The sequence below is a fragment of the Pteronotus mesoamericanus genome, unplaced genomic scaffold (genome assembly GCF_021234165.1).
Source record: "Pteronotus mesoamericanus isolate MK-2021 breed Mesoamerican mustached bat unplaced genomic scaffold, CSHL_Meso_final contig_1018, whole genome shotgun sequence".
NCBI classification, from domain to species: domain Eukaryota; kingdom Metazoa; phylum Chordata; class Mammalia; order Chiroptera; family Mormoopidae; genus Pteronotus; species Pteronotus mesoamericanus.
The window spans coordinates 1627197-1642842 of NW_026555002.1; the positions used below are offsets into that span (position 1 = coordinate 1627197).

A 15646-nucleotide genomic window follows, 5' to 3' on the forward strand; every position below is an offset into this window, starting at 1 on the left:
GCCACGGATGCCCTTCTGGGATGCCAGGACCTAGACAGGTCGAGTAAGGTTTTCTTGCGTTCATGGCTCCCGAGACGCAGGGCTGGAGAGCATGCTGGGGTCTCGGTGCCCAAAGCCCCGACGCTCCCAAAGCACGGCTCGTCCTGAGCGTGGCGGCCGCAGGAACCTTGTCCGTGGGTCCCCGGCCCCAGGGTACGGTGAGCGTGCCAGCCGTTTTGTGGGCAGTTGCCAAGGCCACGAGGCTCCTTAGCTGCGACCCGGGAGCCCGGGCCCTCCTTGCTCCCGACTCCTTCTCCTCTCCTGCTTCCAAGCCCGGCACCCAGAGCCGGGGGTGCTCCGCGCAGATAAAAGGAAGGGAGAGAGGGGGATTATGGGAGCCACGCGTGCGGGCTTGCCCAATTATTTCATAGGCGACAAAGTGACAGAGAAGTCAGGTAACTTGGCTAAAAACTTGGGTAGTTACCGGCAGAAATAAAGTCTTCGCGGGTGACTGAAGACTTTCTGAAACGTGAGCATTGTGTAAAGCCAGAATTGGGTCTCAGGGGAAGGTTCAGAGTGGTTCTCTCTGAGGACTTCTAAGGACATCAAAAGGAGCCACCAGAAGGTTCACAATAGCTATATTTGGGTAGTGGGATCGTGGCTGTTTGTTCTTTGCTTTCATATTCCAAGTTTTCCACATGGGGTGTGTGTTACTTTCAGAATGAAAAAAGTTGCGGAGGCCAGTGGGAGGGGTGGGCGCACACTGGGAGGCGAGTGAGGGGCTCATTATTTCGAATTCCTCGTGTAATTATGTTTCCAGTACATTCTCGGAAGCAGCTGTGGTCTGCGGCAGCGGCACGGACGCGTGCAGGTCACTCCACTGAGAAGGCGAATCACTTTTTTCCGCCCGTTGCTTTGGTGGGAAGTGAATGGGGGATGGGAGGAGAGGCGGGGTGAGAACCCGAGGTCCCAGCCCTTCCACCACAGCCTCGGGGACAGGTGTGCAACCCGTGAAATCGCATGGTTTGATGTCGGTGGTCACGGTCCATCGAATTAAGAACACCCAGCAGCTACAGGCTCTGGGGCTTTATCCAGGCGCCAAGTCTGGTTGACAGACAGGCCCTTGGGCTCATTTGCAAATGCAGGGGACACGTTCCCCTCCTGTGGCCGACAGCACGTTCCAGGGAACGCTGGCCTCTGTTCTCCCCTCGCAATGGCGAGCCTTCGGGGGTGGGGCGGACGGGCCTCCCTCTGGCTTCTCTGAACCCTGCCCAGGGCCGGGGGCTCCGAGGCGGGACGGACAGAGAGCAGCCAGCGGGCTGGGTGGCAGTGGCGCGGGGGACACCGTGCCAGGCCGCGGCGCCGCCCCAGCTGGAGCGCAGAGGGAAGCAGCTGGGAAGCTGGTGAGACGCTGAGCTCCGGCCCCGGGCCCGCGGGTTCGTCTTCAGTGGGTCTGGGGGCACCCAGAGGCTGCCTTTGTTCAGTGACCTCCTGCTCCCTTTATTAATTATTATTTTGCACGTGTCATAGCCCTCAGCATAGGATCTGCGCTGGGTCCCTGGTGCCGCTGGCACGGCCACGCGGCGCACCCCGTCAGCCACAGCCCTGCGCTCGGCCGCTGTGAGTCTGGGCATCGTAGATCCTTCGTGCGAGCTCACCCTTCCCTGCCTGGCTTATGTCACTAATGTAACGTCTCTGGGCTCATCCGTGTTGTCGCAAATGGCAGGCTTTCCTTCTTTTTACGGCTGAGTAACATTCCGTTGTGTGTGGGCACCGCATGCTCCCTGTCCGTATATCCATCAAGGGGTGTTGAGGAGCTTTCCATTGCGGCTTTCCATTGCTCGCCGTTGTGAGTGATGCTTCAGTGAATGGGGGGAGGGGAGGCGGTGTGTGTTAAAGGGAACATTCTTGTTTGCTCCTCCGTGACCCGCACACTTCGCTCTCGCCGTCATACATCAGGCAATTCCTATGACCCCAGCTGGGTGCCTGGAAGACACCAGAGTCCTGACGCTACTTGGAGGTGGCTTCAGGGCCCACCACTTGAGGGCTCAGTCCCACAAGACTGCCCCCCGGCTTCAGGTGCCCGTAACAAATTCTAGGCTGTCACCTGTACTTCTGGTTGATTGGCTATAAATCAGGGTTTCTTCAACCCCCTTAAGTTGGATAATTTTCTAAAATGGCTCACAGAACTCTGAGAAACACGGTCACTGGTTTATTATAAAAGGATGTGAGAAGGGATGCAGGTGAACAGGCAGAGGGAAGAGATGCAGCCGGGCGGGGGTCTGGCTCGCCCGCGGGGCGCAGCCCCGCCCAGCACCTCCGTGCGCCCGCAACCCGGAGCCCCCTAAGCCCGTGCTTGCGGGGCATTCTGTGCAGGCTCTCTCATGGAGGCCTGACGGATCATGGGCTCAGTGTCCACCCGGCCCGCCTTTCTGAAGCGCAGAGGGTGAGGCTGAAATTTCCCAGCTTCTAATCACGGCTCGGCCCTGCCGGGACCCGCCCCCACGCAGGAGCCCAGCGAGCGGGGCCTCCTCGGACAAACGACACTCCTGTCGCCAGGAAATTCCAGGGCATTTAGGGGCCGTGTGTCAGGAACCGGGGTCAAAGGCCAAATATTAGCCCCTTGTGTTGCTGCCACTTAGGAAATTACCGGGGTTTTAGGCGCCCTGGGCCAGGAAAGGCACAGAGGCCGACAGATATTTTTTTCTGTGATTCCACAGTGAGCGTTTAACTCTTCCCGATCCTGGTTTGATTTCCTGTAGGCAGACACCCTACACATAGCGCTGGGGCTGCTGGGCCACGTAGCAGTTCTGTGCTTACGCTCACAGGGAGCCTCTCTGCTCTTCTCCATGGCAACCGCACCCGCGGCCCCACCAGCTCTGCCCGGCCCCCGCCCCTGCCCTGCGCCCTGACCAGCGCTTGCCTTTGTCCCCGACGATGGCCATGCCGGCAGGTGTGAGGCGGCGTCTCACTGTGGCTGGGTGTGCATTTCGCTGACGGCGAGTGACAGGAGCACCTGTTCGTGCACCTGCGGGCCCTGTGCCTGTCTTCTTTGGAGACGCGTCTACTCGGTTACTTTGCCCGTTCTTAAAGTCAGGTGATTATTGTTTTGTTTTGTGGTTGCCGTCCAGTTGTAGGAGTTCCTTCTATGCTGTGGATGTCCGCCCTTTACCACGAGTCTCGTTTGCAGATACTGTCCCCCATTCTGTGGGCCGCCTCTTGACTCTGTCGTTCCCTTTGCAGCTGAGACGCTCTGTGGTTGGGTGGAGTCCCGCCAGCCTGTGCTTGCTTTTGTCACCGGTGTGTTGGGAGCAGCGCGTGAATTCTGAGGGGCCCCCGGCAGATGCGGGCGCCCCGGTCCTGGCGTTGTGCTTTGACCAGCTTTGGGCTGGAGGTCACTGCCCCGCGCACGCCTCCAAGGGCGCGGGCGAGGGTAGAGAGCAGGGAACGCCACGGGCAAACGAACGCCCCCGCCGTCCTGCGGGCTCTGTGGGGGTCGCTGAAGCGGGGGAGTCGAGGGCTTCGGAGGTGTCGCCTTTGCGGTGCTGGCTGGGCTGTGACAGGGGACAGGCTCTTTGTATGTAAAGCCTTTGGTTTATTTTAGGATGCTCTTAATTTCTGTGTCTCATGGCAACATGTGTCTACATGTATGTGTCGCGTCAGGCAGAATTTATGGTGTCTTGGTGCTTCATAAATACGTATTCGCCACTCGATCGAATGAGGTCTTTGGGTCTCCAAAAGTCAGCTTTATGCCCTATAACTGCCTTTTTCTATAATTCACTCTGTTGCTGTTTATAAAAGATCATTTATTTTTTAAAGTAGCACCTGAGACATGCGTTTAAAATGCACATCTCTGAATGTGTTGCCTGCTCACACGTTTCCTCCTATTCCCTGAACCTCCCGGATTCTTGAGTCAGGCAGTGGGGCGGCCCCGCACCCCCCCATCGGGAAGGTTGGCAGATGAGTGCCCCAGGGCTTTGAACTTGAGCCGTGCGGAGAAACGGATGGCAGAAGGTTTGCGTGGGAACGCCCTCCCGTTCCTCCCCAAAGCGATGCTGTTGCCTGGGTGTTCTCTTTCTACTCAAATATGTACTTAAGACAAGACAGTGAAAACAAAGCAGATGTGTCATTTTTCTCAACAGAAGGGTAACCAAAACCAAAACAGTCAACTGTGTCCTCGGTCACCTCTTGTCCCTTTCAGGAAAATAGAAGTGGGTGGGAGGCTCCTGCAGGAACGGGCACGTGCAGAGACAGCACTTCCAGATCGAGGAGGAAGCTTCCGCCGCGCGTGATAACTGCTCGTAATGCCCCGCTCATAAAAAGAAACACCCATGAACCCACCAGACCTTGCGATGGGCCGCTGGGAAGCAGCCGCGCTCTGCCTGCCCCCGCTCCCTGTCCGCGCCGAGGAGCGCAGGGCTGCGGTAACGCGGGCCATGTGCAGCCAATTGCCTTCATTGGGTGTCGGTGAATTTATAGGCAGCAAGTGACACTTCTGGCGGCTTCTGTGCGTGGCACGGGCTGCCTGCTTGAGAGCGCAGGGGAAATTTATGAGCCCACTGACGTGAGCAGAGGCGGCAGGATGACTTGGGGGGTACCGGCCGGAAACCCCTCCGTCCATGTATTTTTCATACTTGATGAAACGCAGATAAATCTCCGTCCTGCGCGTCTGCAGCGGGGGACCTGCCGAAGCTCAGTGTCAGGCCTCAGGGGGAAAATGGATCACATCCGTGGTTCTGCCTCCTCAGTCACCGTGGAGCGTAGCTGCTCGGAGCGGAGCTGCTCATTCTCACGCTGGTGCAAGATTTTGCGACAATAGGCGTAACTTTTTAATAGGCTCTGGCTTGACCGAATGCTCTCTGCCCCCTGTTCGCTCCCTGAAAGTCGCAGAACACCGGCGTTTTCCTCCTCAAGTCCTCAGCAAAAGGACCGAAATGCGGAAGCTGTGTTGCGTGCATTTGTGTAAGAAAGCGCAGTAACGCGAATTGCTGAAGGGCTTCTGAGACGTGAGCATTGGCCCTCCCCCTCCGCCTTTGTCACATGTGAATCATGGAGTTTCCGGAGCTGAAAGGCACTTTGGAAATTGGCTAATAGGCACACAACGCTTATTTTTTAAATAACTGGGTGAGTGACCCTCGTTCCACTGCACCATGCGGCAGAGAGGGAACCGGCCAGGCTCCCAGCGCGGGGAGCGACTTGCGCAGGTTGCGCGTCTGGTTGGCGGCGGGAGCCCAGGCTTCCCGGTTTCCGGTGAAACACTTTCTCCCTCACCCGTCCAGCCTCCCTAGTGCTTGCAGGCTGCGCCTGCGGCCTCACCGGGAGGTTTTACTGCGCACCCCCAGCGGGCAGGGAGCTCAGCCGTGCGGGCAGGGCCCGGGCGGGTGCCAGGTGGTCGGGCCAGCCTGGAGGTCCACCAGCTGCTCAGAGCTCGGCTCTGCTTGGACGCGTCCTGGCCTGGCCTCGCTGGCCCCTGTCCCCTCTCTGTCTCCATGACAATCCCACTGGGGTGCACACTGCCAGTTCCATCGCACCGTGGGCTCCCTGCGGTGCGCGTCCAGCCCAGACCGCACCCCGCACCTCCAGGCGGGGAGCCCCAGCTCTCCACTCAGCGCCTCTCTTGGGTGTCTGGGGACGCCTCAGGCTCCCCATGTCCAGGGCTGAGCTGGCATCTCCCCCTCCCACTGCCCCGCACGCCACCTTTCCCCCCAGCCCCCCTGCAGTTGGTGAGCCCGCCCCCAGTCCATCAGGAAATGCCATTGGCTCCACCTTCAAACTAAGCCCCAAGGCCCCGCCTTCATGGGGCTCTGAGCCTCCTCAGCCCTGGCCTGGGCCCTGTGGCCTCCTAACTCCTCTCCCTGCCCCGGCCCTGCTCCCCAAAGCCTGGTTTGTGTGTGACGGCAGTGTGCGCGCGCTCTGTTGCCGAGTAACAGCTTCGCCACCACCCACTGGTGACTGTGCAGCTTCCATGGGCAGGAGGGGGCACCACTGCTCAGCGGGTCCTCGGCTCAGGGTCCCCGGCTGCACGGACGTCACCAGGGCTGTGTCTCCTGTGCTGCCGCACCCCTGCGGCTGGTGGCAGCCAGACTGGGGCCTCTGCTCCTGGCGGGCCGTTGGCCGGAAGTCCCCCTGCCGCCCCTCGCCTGGTGGGCCTCTCACCGTGGCAGCTGGCTCATCCACGCCAGCCAGGGAGTCTGGGAGCAGGTGCAAGGTACAGCCGAGCAGAACGGAGTCAGAGAGGTGGCAGCCCTTTGTCCTGCTGCATTCTCTGGGGGACCGGCAAGTCACAGGTCCCGCCCCGAGTCCAGGGAGAGGAGATCCAGGCTGCTGTGAACAGCAGGAGGCCCCCGGGGAGCCGGCTGCTGCGGAGCCTGAGCCGGGAGAGCAACGGGCGGGTGGGCGGGCGGGCGGGCGCCTCCCTGTCAGCGCCACAGGCGGCCCTGGCCCTCCTGCCCCTTCTCTCCGGCTTCTCTGCGGCGAGTCCGAGCTCGCTGGCCTGTGGCCCCGGACGGGCCCTGGGCTCCCCGATGCTCCAGCCCACTGAGGGCCACCCCCCTGCCAGGGCTGGCGCCCCCTGGGCCGGAAGCCCAGCGTTTGGGAGACCTGCCTCCACGGCTCCACTCCCAGAACTGTCCTGCGTGTGGTTTGTGTCCTTTTGGGGGACCGGGGAGGAGGGAGGCGAGAGGCTGGGGCTCCCTCTCCGGCTCCACTGTGATGTCAGGAAATGCTCGAGACTCCCAAGTGGTGCCACATTAGACCCCAGGTATTTGTTCCCAGAAACATACATGGTCACATGGTGGGAAAATTCAATACTTTATACCTCAGTAAAGGCAGCATGACCATTTTGATTCATGTAGAAAAACCATTTGATGAAATCAGATACCCGCTCCTTATTTTTAAAACTTCAAAACAGAAAGACAAGGGTGAATTCTTAGCATAATGAGCTGTAGGCTGAATAAGGACAGGTTTTTACCGCTTCCGTGTGCCGCCTTCCCCGGCCCTCAGCAGTGCCCACCGCGTGGCGGACCCTCAGCAACTGCGTTTTAAATGAGTAAATGGAGGAGTGAATGAAGCATTGAGTGTTTTTTTAAAACAAAAGAGATCTCTACGCTCAATGAGGAAACACCGAAGTCCTTCCCATGAAAGAAAAGAACAATATGAGTGGCCTTTGCTCCTATAACAATTTGTGCCGTAATATAAGTTACTGTTAACGACATAAAGCACATAAGAGGAATAAATATTTTTTTAAAAGGGGTAAAACCTAGTTTTTAAATCAATGATAGAATTGCTATGGAAGAGAAACATATGAAAAGGCGCAGCCTCTAAATGTTAAAAGGGAGAAATGAGGAAGTGCCCGAGGAAGCGGCAGCACGTGCCGCCTGCGGTGCACGCGGGACAGCGCATGTGCGCGGGGTGATTTACAGAGAGAACACGCTTTCAGTTAAAGCCCCAACAGGAGTAGTTACTGAACTTGAGACCTCATTAGGAAAGCCACTGCGATGGCTGTAAGAGCGATGAGGGGGGGCAAACGGCGCTGTGTTTTCAAGTGCATCACGGAATAAAATACGGCAAGTGCACGAGGCTAACACGCAGACACACACATAGGTCAGCGAGACCAAGCAGGAGCCCAGGAACTGACGCGCAGAGGTGGATGCACACCGTCTTGATGAACTGAGGGAAAAAGTAACAAGAATGGGAAAATGCCGTCACGGTCGCTAGGCTGCTCAATTGCTAAAGCGGCGCGTGCGCGAGGCAGAGCGGGGGCCGACACCCCAAGAGGAAGGTCCGGGCTTTTCGGCTGCAGAAGCAAGAGGTTTTCAAGGAAGACTGAACCCATTCCGCTGTAACGATTACAAGGTTAACAGGGCACTCAGACCCTAAAATAAGAGGATGTAGAAGAGACAGGGTGCCCAGGAGAAGCCCGAGGGATGTCACATTCCAGGACCACCAGCTCGGGCCACCAGGCCACGCCAGCTCCGGCGAGGGCAGCCCTCTGGCCAGAGGGGGCCTGGGCCCCTTGGCCTCGTCCTTTGCGGTATTCCAGAAGTCATCTGGGCTTCGCAGACTCACGCCTCACAGCGCGAGGGCCTCGGTGACCCCCCCGGCAGTCCCCAGATGGGTTGTCACCCGCCTTGGTGCTGGCACCCTGGCAGTTTGTGCCAGAAACTCTGGGGAAGCCCCAGTGGTGTCCCTGTCCACGCGTCTCTCCCAGCAGGTCCCCGCCCACACCCCCCCACACCCCCGCCCGGGCGCTGGCCCACAGCACCGAAGCACTCTCCCCCGGAGCTGCCCGACGATGCGCGGCGACAGGCAGCTGTGCCTCGGTCCTGAGCTCGCCAACTGCAGAGGGCAGGCGGTGTCCCCTCCTCTGTGGCAGCACGCACTGAAAATGCAGGTGACATCCAGCAGCCAAGGACATACCAAACAGAACTTGAAACTGTGTTCTCTTAGCACGCGCCAAGTGACCCAGTCTCGGGGACAGAGTCCTGGCCGGCGCAGAGCCAGGCCCCCTCGGAATGCGGCCGGGCAGGGAGCAGCTGCCCTGGGGACAGGCCCCCGGCTTGGGAGGGACAGAGCCCAGAGTGGCACGGCAGGAGCACGAGAGTGTGTGTGTGTGTGTGTGTGTGTGTGTGTGTGTCCACGCTCAAGACGAAGAGCTGTCAGTTGACACGGTCGTTTTCTGGACACGGATTTTAAAATTTATCTTTTAAATGTGTACCCCACTACAGTTTCTACATTCTTTAAGGATGAGACTAATTCAGTGTCAGGTTAGTAATCGTTTGAACTATTGTGACTATGAAGAACTCAGTATCTTCACTTTTCTATTAATGGTATTAAATAAATGTATTTAATACTATTTTTGCAAAAAGTACTATGAGACGTTTGTTACTACATCTTACTGTGACAAGTGATGTGGGACATAATTAAGAACCCCACTGTATACACGGAACATGTAAATCCTTTCCGTTTCTGGTTTCTGTGACTCGCTAGCTTTGCTGTGAGTCTTCACAGCCATCCAGGCTTTCAAAGGAGGAAACAAACGGGCGCAGCGAGTCGCCTGGAGGGCGCCAGCGAAGGGCCAGGGCGCCGGGGTCCCCAGAGGAGAGGGCCTGGGGCACTGTGAGCCTTCAGCCAGGACGCCGCCGGGCGCTCCACGCAGGGCAAGACAAGACGCGGTCAGGCCGTTCACACGGTGGGAGGTGCGACCTGTGGGCGAGCAGCGTCCAGGGCCAGCGTCCGCGGCAGCCAAGCCTTGTGCAGTGAGACCGTGGAATGCGAGCTCCACGAGGGCGCGGTCGGCATCCTTTAGTGCGCAGGCTGCCGCCCCCCCGCCGGCCCTGCATCCAGAGCCGAGGTGGCACTGAGCAGGGCTTGTCGATCGACGGTGAACAAATGGAAGGGGAGACGGGTTAATGGAAACGATGAGCAGGCGGCGGGTGGATCGATGAGTGGGGGCGGGGGGAGAGTGTGTAGATCCGCCTAGTAGCTGCGATGGCAGTAGCGGCACAGACAGGATGTCACGCCCGGTGAGCGCTCACCGCCACCTCCGCTGCTGGCGCACTTGTCCACCCGCCCACTGCCCCACCCCCCGCCTGCACACACGCGCACGCGTGCTGCCTCGGGCTGAGCCCCTCCCACGCGGCGCCGAGGGCCTGGGCCGTGTGTGCACAGGTGAGCCCCCAGGCGAGATGCCAGAGGCCTGAGCCACCCAGTCCCCACTGTGAGGGAACTGCCCGGAATGTCTGAAAGCTGTCACGTGGAAGGGAAAGAAAGCAAGTTCGGCCTGTCCCTGAGGCGAAACAAGAACCAGGAGTCAGGTTGCAGCTGGGCCGGCGCCACAGAGGGCCCCAAGCCCCGGCGGAGGGCCTGCAAGCAGAGGGGCCACCCAGGAGGGCCAGTGCCCGCCGTGGAGACACCTGAGCAGTGGTTCTCAAAGTGTGTCCATGACCTCGGGGGTCTCCGAGGCCCTTCTGGATCCAAGAGTCAAGCTCTTTCCCTGTGATGACTGAGCCACGGAGCCTGACATTTGCACCTGAACACCGCGGGGGGCGGGGCGGGGAGGGGCATCGGAGGGCGCGGCAGAGGCCCCCCGTTCGGTTTCGCAGTGGTCCCTGCTGTCACGCACCTGCAGAGAAAGGCTCCGTTGACAAGGTCCTTGAGGACGCAGTAAGAGGTCATTAACGCGCTGAGTGTGGCCTCCGGGTGCACAGCTTTCTGATGTTCCGTGAGACGGGATCGGCAGGGCCCGGGCACGCCTACCTTCCGCGGCACACCGCGCGCCGCCGTCGGAGAAGGGAGCCCGCAGGCTGTCCGGCGTGGACGTCAGCTCGCCACCTTGTACGGGATGTCACCTTCATTTGCGGCGAGGGGGCAGGGAACAAGCAGCAAACTGGCTATTCAGAGTTGGGTTTGGGGGAGACATTTTCTCAGAAATGACCCCAGTGAGCCAGAAGGAAAACAACCAAGAGCATTTGCTGCCAACAGGAAAACTTGAGCTTTTCTAGCAGAAATTAACACTCTGGGAGCGTGAGAGCTTCCGTTACTGGGCCTTTCGGTGAGAGCGGGGCAGGTGGCGTTGATCAAGAGTGTGATTTTGATGCGAGGTAACGTGTCAGCATTGCGAACACGCGCGGAGCTCGGAGAACCGAATGGCCAACACCTGGTGTGACAAAATCGTGTGTGGCATAGACCTGTCCCACATGCAAGACAGACCGAGGGGTTTCCATGTGACGTGGAAGGAAAAGTTCTCTGACAGGGTTTCGGATTCCGCAGCTCGCCCAGCCTTTAGGAAGCTACCACCGGTGCAGTTAGCTGTGGGCTAGAATCAAAGCAGAATCCTCTCAGTTGACCAAAGGCTATTAAAATGGTCCTCCCTGTCCCACTGACGCACCTGTGGGGGGCCAGATGTCCTTCCTAAAGCTTCGAGCAAAGCAACACATAGCAACAGGTCCTACAACGAAGCCGGTACAGCAGCCGGCTGACTTCCGTTGAGCCCAGCCTCCAAGGGACTTCGAAGATGCAGAACCAGAAACTCTCGCTAATTGTTTTTGATCGGGGAAATATATTAGTCATTAAAAGCGACACTTGCATGAACATAATGGGTTTATTAATGTAATTTTTAATGAATTAAAATGCACATTTTAGGAATTCCTCGGTTTTACTATCTAATGCGGTAAATACCAACGGCAATAACACACATCTTACAAGCTCCTTGGGGTCCTGGAAGACGGTGTCAGGGTGTAAAGGGCTCCCAAGGCCGGAAGCTTGAGAACCACTGCTCACTGCAGTGGGGTCACTTCAGACACCATGGCCCTTGGCCCCCGGGTTCTACGCTGCTGGGTGTCCGCGGAACTAACGCGGTCACCTCCTGTTTCTGCGGGTGGAATAAACACGACACTTGCATCAAAGTCCGTCTCTTCTGGGAATAGTGCCACCTATTTCTTCTGAAGTCCCTCAGCCTCCAATCAGAAGCCTGCCTTTTAAACCACAGAAATCGGATGGCTACGGCGAAAGTCAGTCACCGCTGGAGCCCACCGAGCGCAGGCCTGAGAGCCGCGGAGGCGCGAGCCGGCGCGCGCGATTCAGGCCCGGCTCCCGCGCGTGTGACTGGAGCACCGCCGTCCTTCTGTTCGGTGTCAAACGCCTGTGTTTATCCTCCGCGTTAAACAGGAAGAAGTGATTTGTGCTTCTGTCTTCATTCTCAACTCAAGTGCAGAGCACCTCAATAATTCAAAGGAAAAAAGAGGAGGAGACGTATAATCTGTTTTAAAGAGAGAGGAATGACTCCTCCCCGGGGCAGCCTGACCCTTGGGCTCCCGAGAGACCCCGTGCCGCCCGGGCGGGCACGGAGCCCCGCCCGGTAGCTGCCACTCCGCGAGACAAACAGAAGCAGAGCCAGCTAAGGGGCTCTAGCAGAGAGGACCGCGATCGTTCCTATTTAATGTGCCTTTTTTCCTTTGCAGGAACTTAACCGGCACCTTTCCCGACTACCCTACGGCAGAAGAAGGCGGTTCCACTGTCCTTTTTTCAAACAAGACCCCACAACAGGTACAAATATGGCTTGAGAAATAAAATGTAAATATATCATGATTACATTCCCTTAAAGTTTGAAGTTGATAGTTCATGGCTGTTTTTCTACAAGTTGTTTACATGAAAATGCTTCTGATGTTCGTCAATGCATGTACTTTCGAATTTGTTTCAGAAAGAATATACCCCCTCCAGGCGAGAGCGTGTGGTGCGCATCTTCCCCGTAGATGCTGAGTAGCTTGGTTTCTGGGCCCTAATGTTCCTGCCCCTGCCCACCTCCTGTCCCATGGTCACCGCAGTGACTCCCTTCGCCTCTCGCCCTCCCCCGCTTCGAGCTGCTGCCACCCTCCTGCCCTCACACGCCGCGCTCCCGGGGGCCAGCCCACCCATCGTCCTCGGCTCCGGTCCCCCTCCCACCGAGGCTCCGCTCGCTGCCATTTGACTGTCTCGGTCGATGCTCCCTGGCATTGGATGAAATTGATCTCGAAAGCTAGTTTTCGGAATGTCTTAATAAACTGGAAAGAGGAAAACTTTTCTTAATCTCAGAGTATTTATGAGAGAAACCCAGAGAAGGCTGGCATTGTTCTCCGCCGTGAATCGGGAGAGGCGTTATTGCCCTCAAAAGTGGAACGCAAGAAAAAGCCATTGCTAGCAGAACTACTGGCTAATATTTTCCTGTGAGTTCCAACTACCTGTCAAATGCGATAAGGAAAAGAAAAGGAGTTATCAATATTTTAAAGTGATAATTTTGTCATTGTCTTTAGATTATGTGATTATCTTCCTAGAAAACACAATAAATAACAAAAACTCTAATGACATATTATAAAGAATTGTACGGAATTATATTGACAAAATTATACTGAAGAATTTGAAAGAAGACTTGAACAAATAGACTGATGGATTATTTCCCTGAAAAGATTCAATAAAGTACAAATAAACATTATGTTTCCATTATTTTGTACAGTCAGTGCAATTCCAATCAAATCAAAGCAACTTTATTGACAAAATTATTCTCCAGTTTATATGGAAGAATAAGTACATGAAAATAGGCAAAAAGTTTTTGAAAAAGGGCTATAATCTTGGGGAACTTGCCCCACTGAACATAAACCAAATTAAGAGCTGAAGTGATTAAAACATCGTGGTGTTGGGGAAAGAACAGACTGATCACACAGGGCACAATAGGCGTCTCTCGTAGGCAGAGTTCTTAGAAAGGGGTAAGAAAAATAGGAACACCTCAGTAGAAAAATGACAAAGAATACACACAGAAATTTAATAGAAGGAATTTTATAAGTCACTAAGAAATTTAAATATAAAATATTGTTACTATATCTCTTTTCACACATAGGATTCGTAAAAATTTGAAATCATGATAACAATTGGAATTTCTAAGCTTGTGGGGAGGAAAACCACTCTCCGGCGTTGCTGCTGGGCACATCAATTACCATAACATTTTTTGAGGGACATGGTCTAAGTAAATGTCAAAAATTTTAATCTGTATCCCTTTGATCAATAAATGCTATTTAAGGAATTTACACTAAAGAAACAGTAAGACAAGTTGCCATAGACTGGGATCAACGAACTGTTTCCATAAAGGGGCCCAACAGTAGATGTGTGAGCCCGGGGAGCATGCGTCCCTGCCACAGCCGCTCGGCTTTGCCACAGGGCGTGAAAGCAGACACAGGCGCGGCACACACGAGCGGGCGGGCGTGGGTCTGGCCCTGCATTGCCACTCACTGAGCCTGGCTGTGGACCTTGAAAACGCAGCTCACGCCTGCCCCATTTATAGTGTCAACCGAGCAGAACACGGGACACCGTCCTCCAGGAGGGAACCAGCGGAGAGCCCCGAGGCCCGGGGGCGGCCGGAGCTGCGCTGCACGGGCTCCGTTGTCCCGGCTGTCCCCCGCGCGCCCCGCACACGCAGGCCCGCTCTCATCAGCGGCGCCATTCTTCACCCCCACCCCGCCGTGGCCGGGGCCCGCCCGCCCCCAGGGCCTCCGTTCCACCCAGGAGACTCCAGTCTTCCTCCTGGGAACTCGGCGGACACTTACTGTCCTCCCTCTCACTTGGCAGGTCACCAAGCCCTGCCTGGGTGACCGTCATGTGGATTTCGTGTTGCTTCACTTCAGCTGAAGGGTCAAGACCTAAACATCAAAAATGTCAGGCACAAGCCCTGTCTTGAAAGTCTGTGGCCAGCAGCCAAGCATGCCTCACGTCAGTGTAGAAAGGTAACAATTACAGGATTAAGAATGTCGGCGGAATGTCTAAATCGTGCATGAGAAACATCCAAAAGCAGAGTTAACATCTAGTCTGACTAAAAACAAAAGAGAACCAAGGATGTCTGGCTAATAATTAACGTAATGCGAGGGGCCCCCGGGCAGACAATGGGCGAGGCGGGCCGTGGAGCGAGGCCGCAGCTCCCCGCTTGCGGGCCCGCAGGCTGAGGCCAGCTGGTCCCCTGCCTCCCTGTCTCTCCTCCACACCTGGAGCCCCAAGCGCACCCGCCACCCGGCCGATGTACTGATTAGAGGTGATTTGTGCACTGAAAACAGCTGTGAAAGCTTCAGCAGCTGTTACAGATGTCAGTCGTAGGAGGATGAAGAGGTTGGCCAAGCCTGATCATTAGAACGATGTACCTAAGTAGTCATGTTTATGTTGGTAAAGGGTAAAAATAGTACAGATGCTTTCGTAGGAAATGAACATAATCGCATTGATACTAAGCCCCAAAAAGATGGAGCACAAATCGAGCCCCAGATCAGTCTTCGCTACGAGTATTCATGCCAAAATTTAAGCAAAACATTTGCACACTGAAAACCAACATCACGTTACATAAGCAAAACACCGCCATCAGGCACCGTCATTCCAGAACGCAAGGACGCTTCAAACTCGGGTGCGCACGTACACTGCGTCACCTGAAGAGGCTCAAACGCAAGAACCACGCGCTTGTCACCGTGGGTGCCGAAGGGGCCTTTGACAAACTCTCCATCCATTCTTGATATCAAAAAATCAAACAAAGCAATTGGAATAAATGGATACTTCTTTTACATGACAAAATATTTCCATCTTAGTTCAAAAGCCAATGTGACGCTTAATGGAATCCACTAGAAACATTTTCACTCATGTCAGGAAAAATACCAGGGTGGCTGGACGTTGTCACCCTTGTCCCATCGGACCTACTGAGCACTATTAGAAGGAAGACCATAGAGATGCAGGGATTGGATGGAAGGGACAACATGATCGCTTTTTGAACACGTCCTATAGTTACAAAAGCAAAGACAATAAACTGAAAAGCTACTTTAAAATACAGGAGAAGCCAGATGGGGGAATAAGAAAATTAATATACAGAAAGCAATAGCTTTAGTGGGTACAAACAGCAGCTAGCTGGAAAATACAGTAAAAGGATCCATTTACAACAATACAAAGATAAAATGCCTGGGACTAAACTTAATAATAAGTGTGTGTTTACGTGAATGAAAGTTTAAAACATTCTGAGAGATGCAAACAAAAAGATGAAAAGGCGCGTTGTATCCTCAGGTAGGATTATCCAGCATCAGGGATGCCTCAGCCGCCCCAGCCTCTTTGATGAAAGCCCTAGGACCCCAGAAAAGCGCCGGTGGGGGGCGCAGTGAGTATGTCGGAGAATGGC

General features: G+C 55.6%; 1 protein-coding gene across 1 annotated transcript in view; it reads left to right on the forward strand.

Annotated features, from left to right (window-relative positions):
- IQCA1 (IQ motif containing with AAA domain 1) overlaps positions 1-15646 on the forward strand; it is a 94840-nt gene that overhangs the window by 24394 nt on the left and 54800 nt on the right. The window contains exon 6 of the mRNA XM_054570439.1: positions 11940-12024. Coding sequence (XP_054426414.1) covers positions 11940-12024 — 85 coding nt within the window. The remainder of the gene's footprint in view (positions 1-11939; positions 12025-15646) is intronic.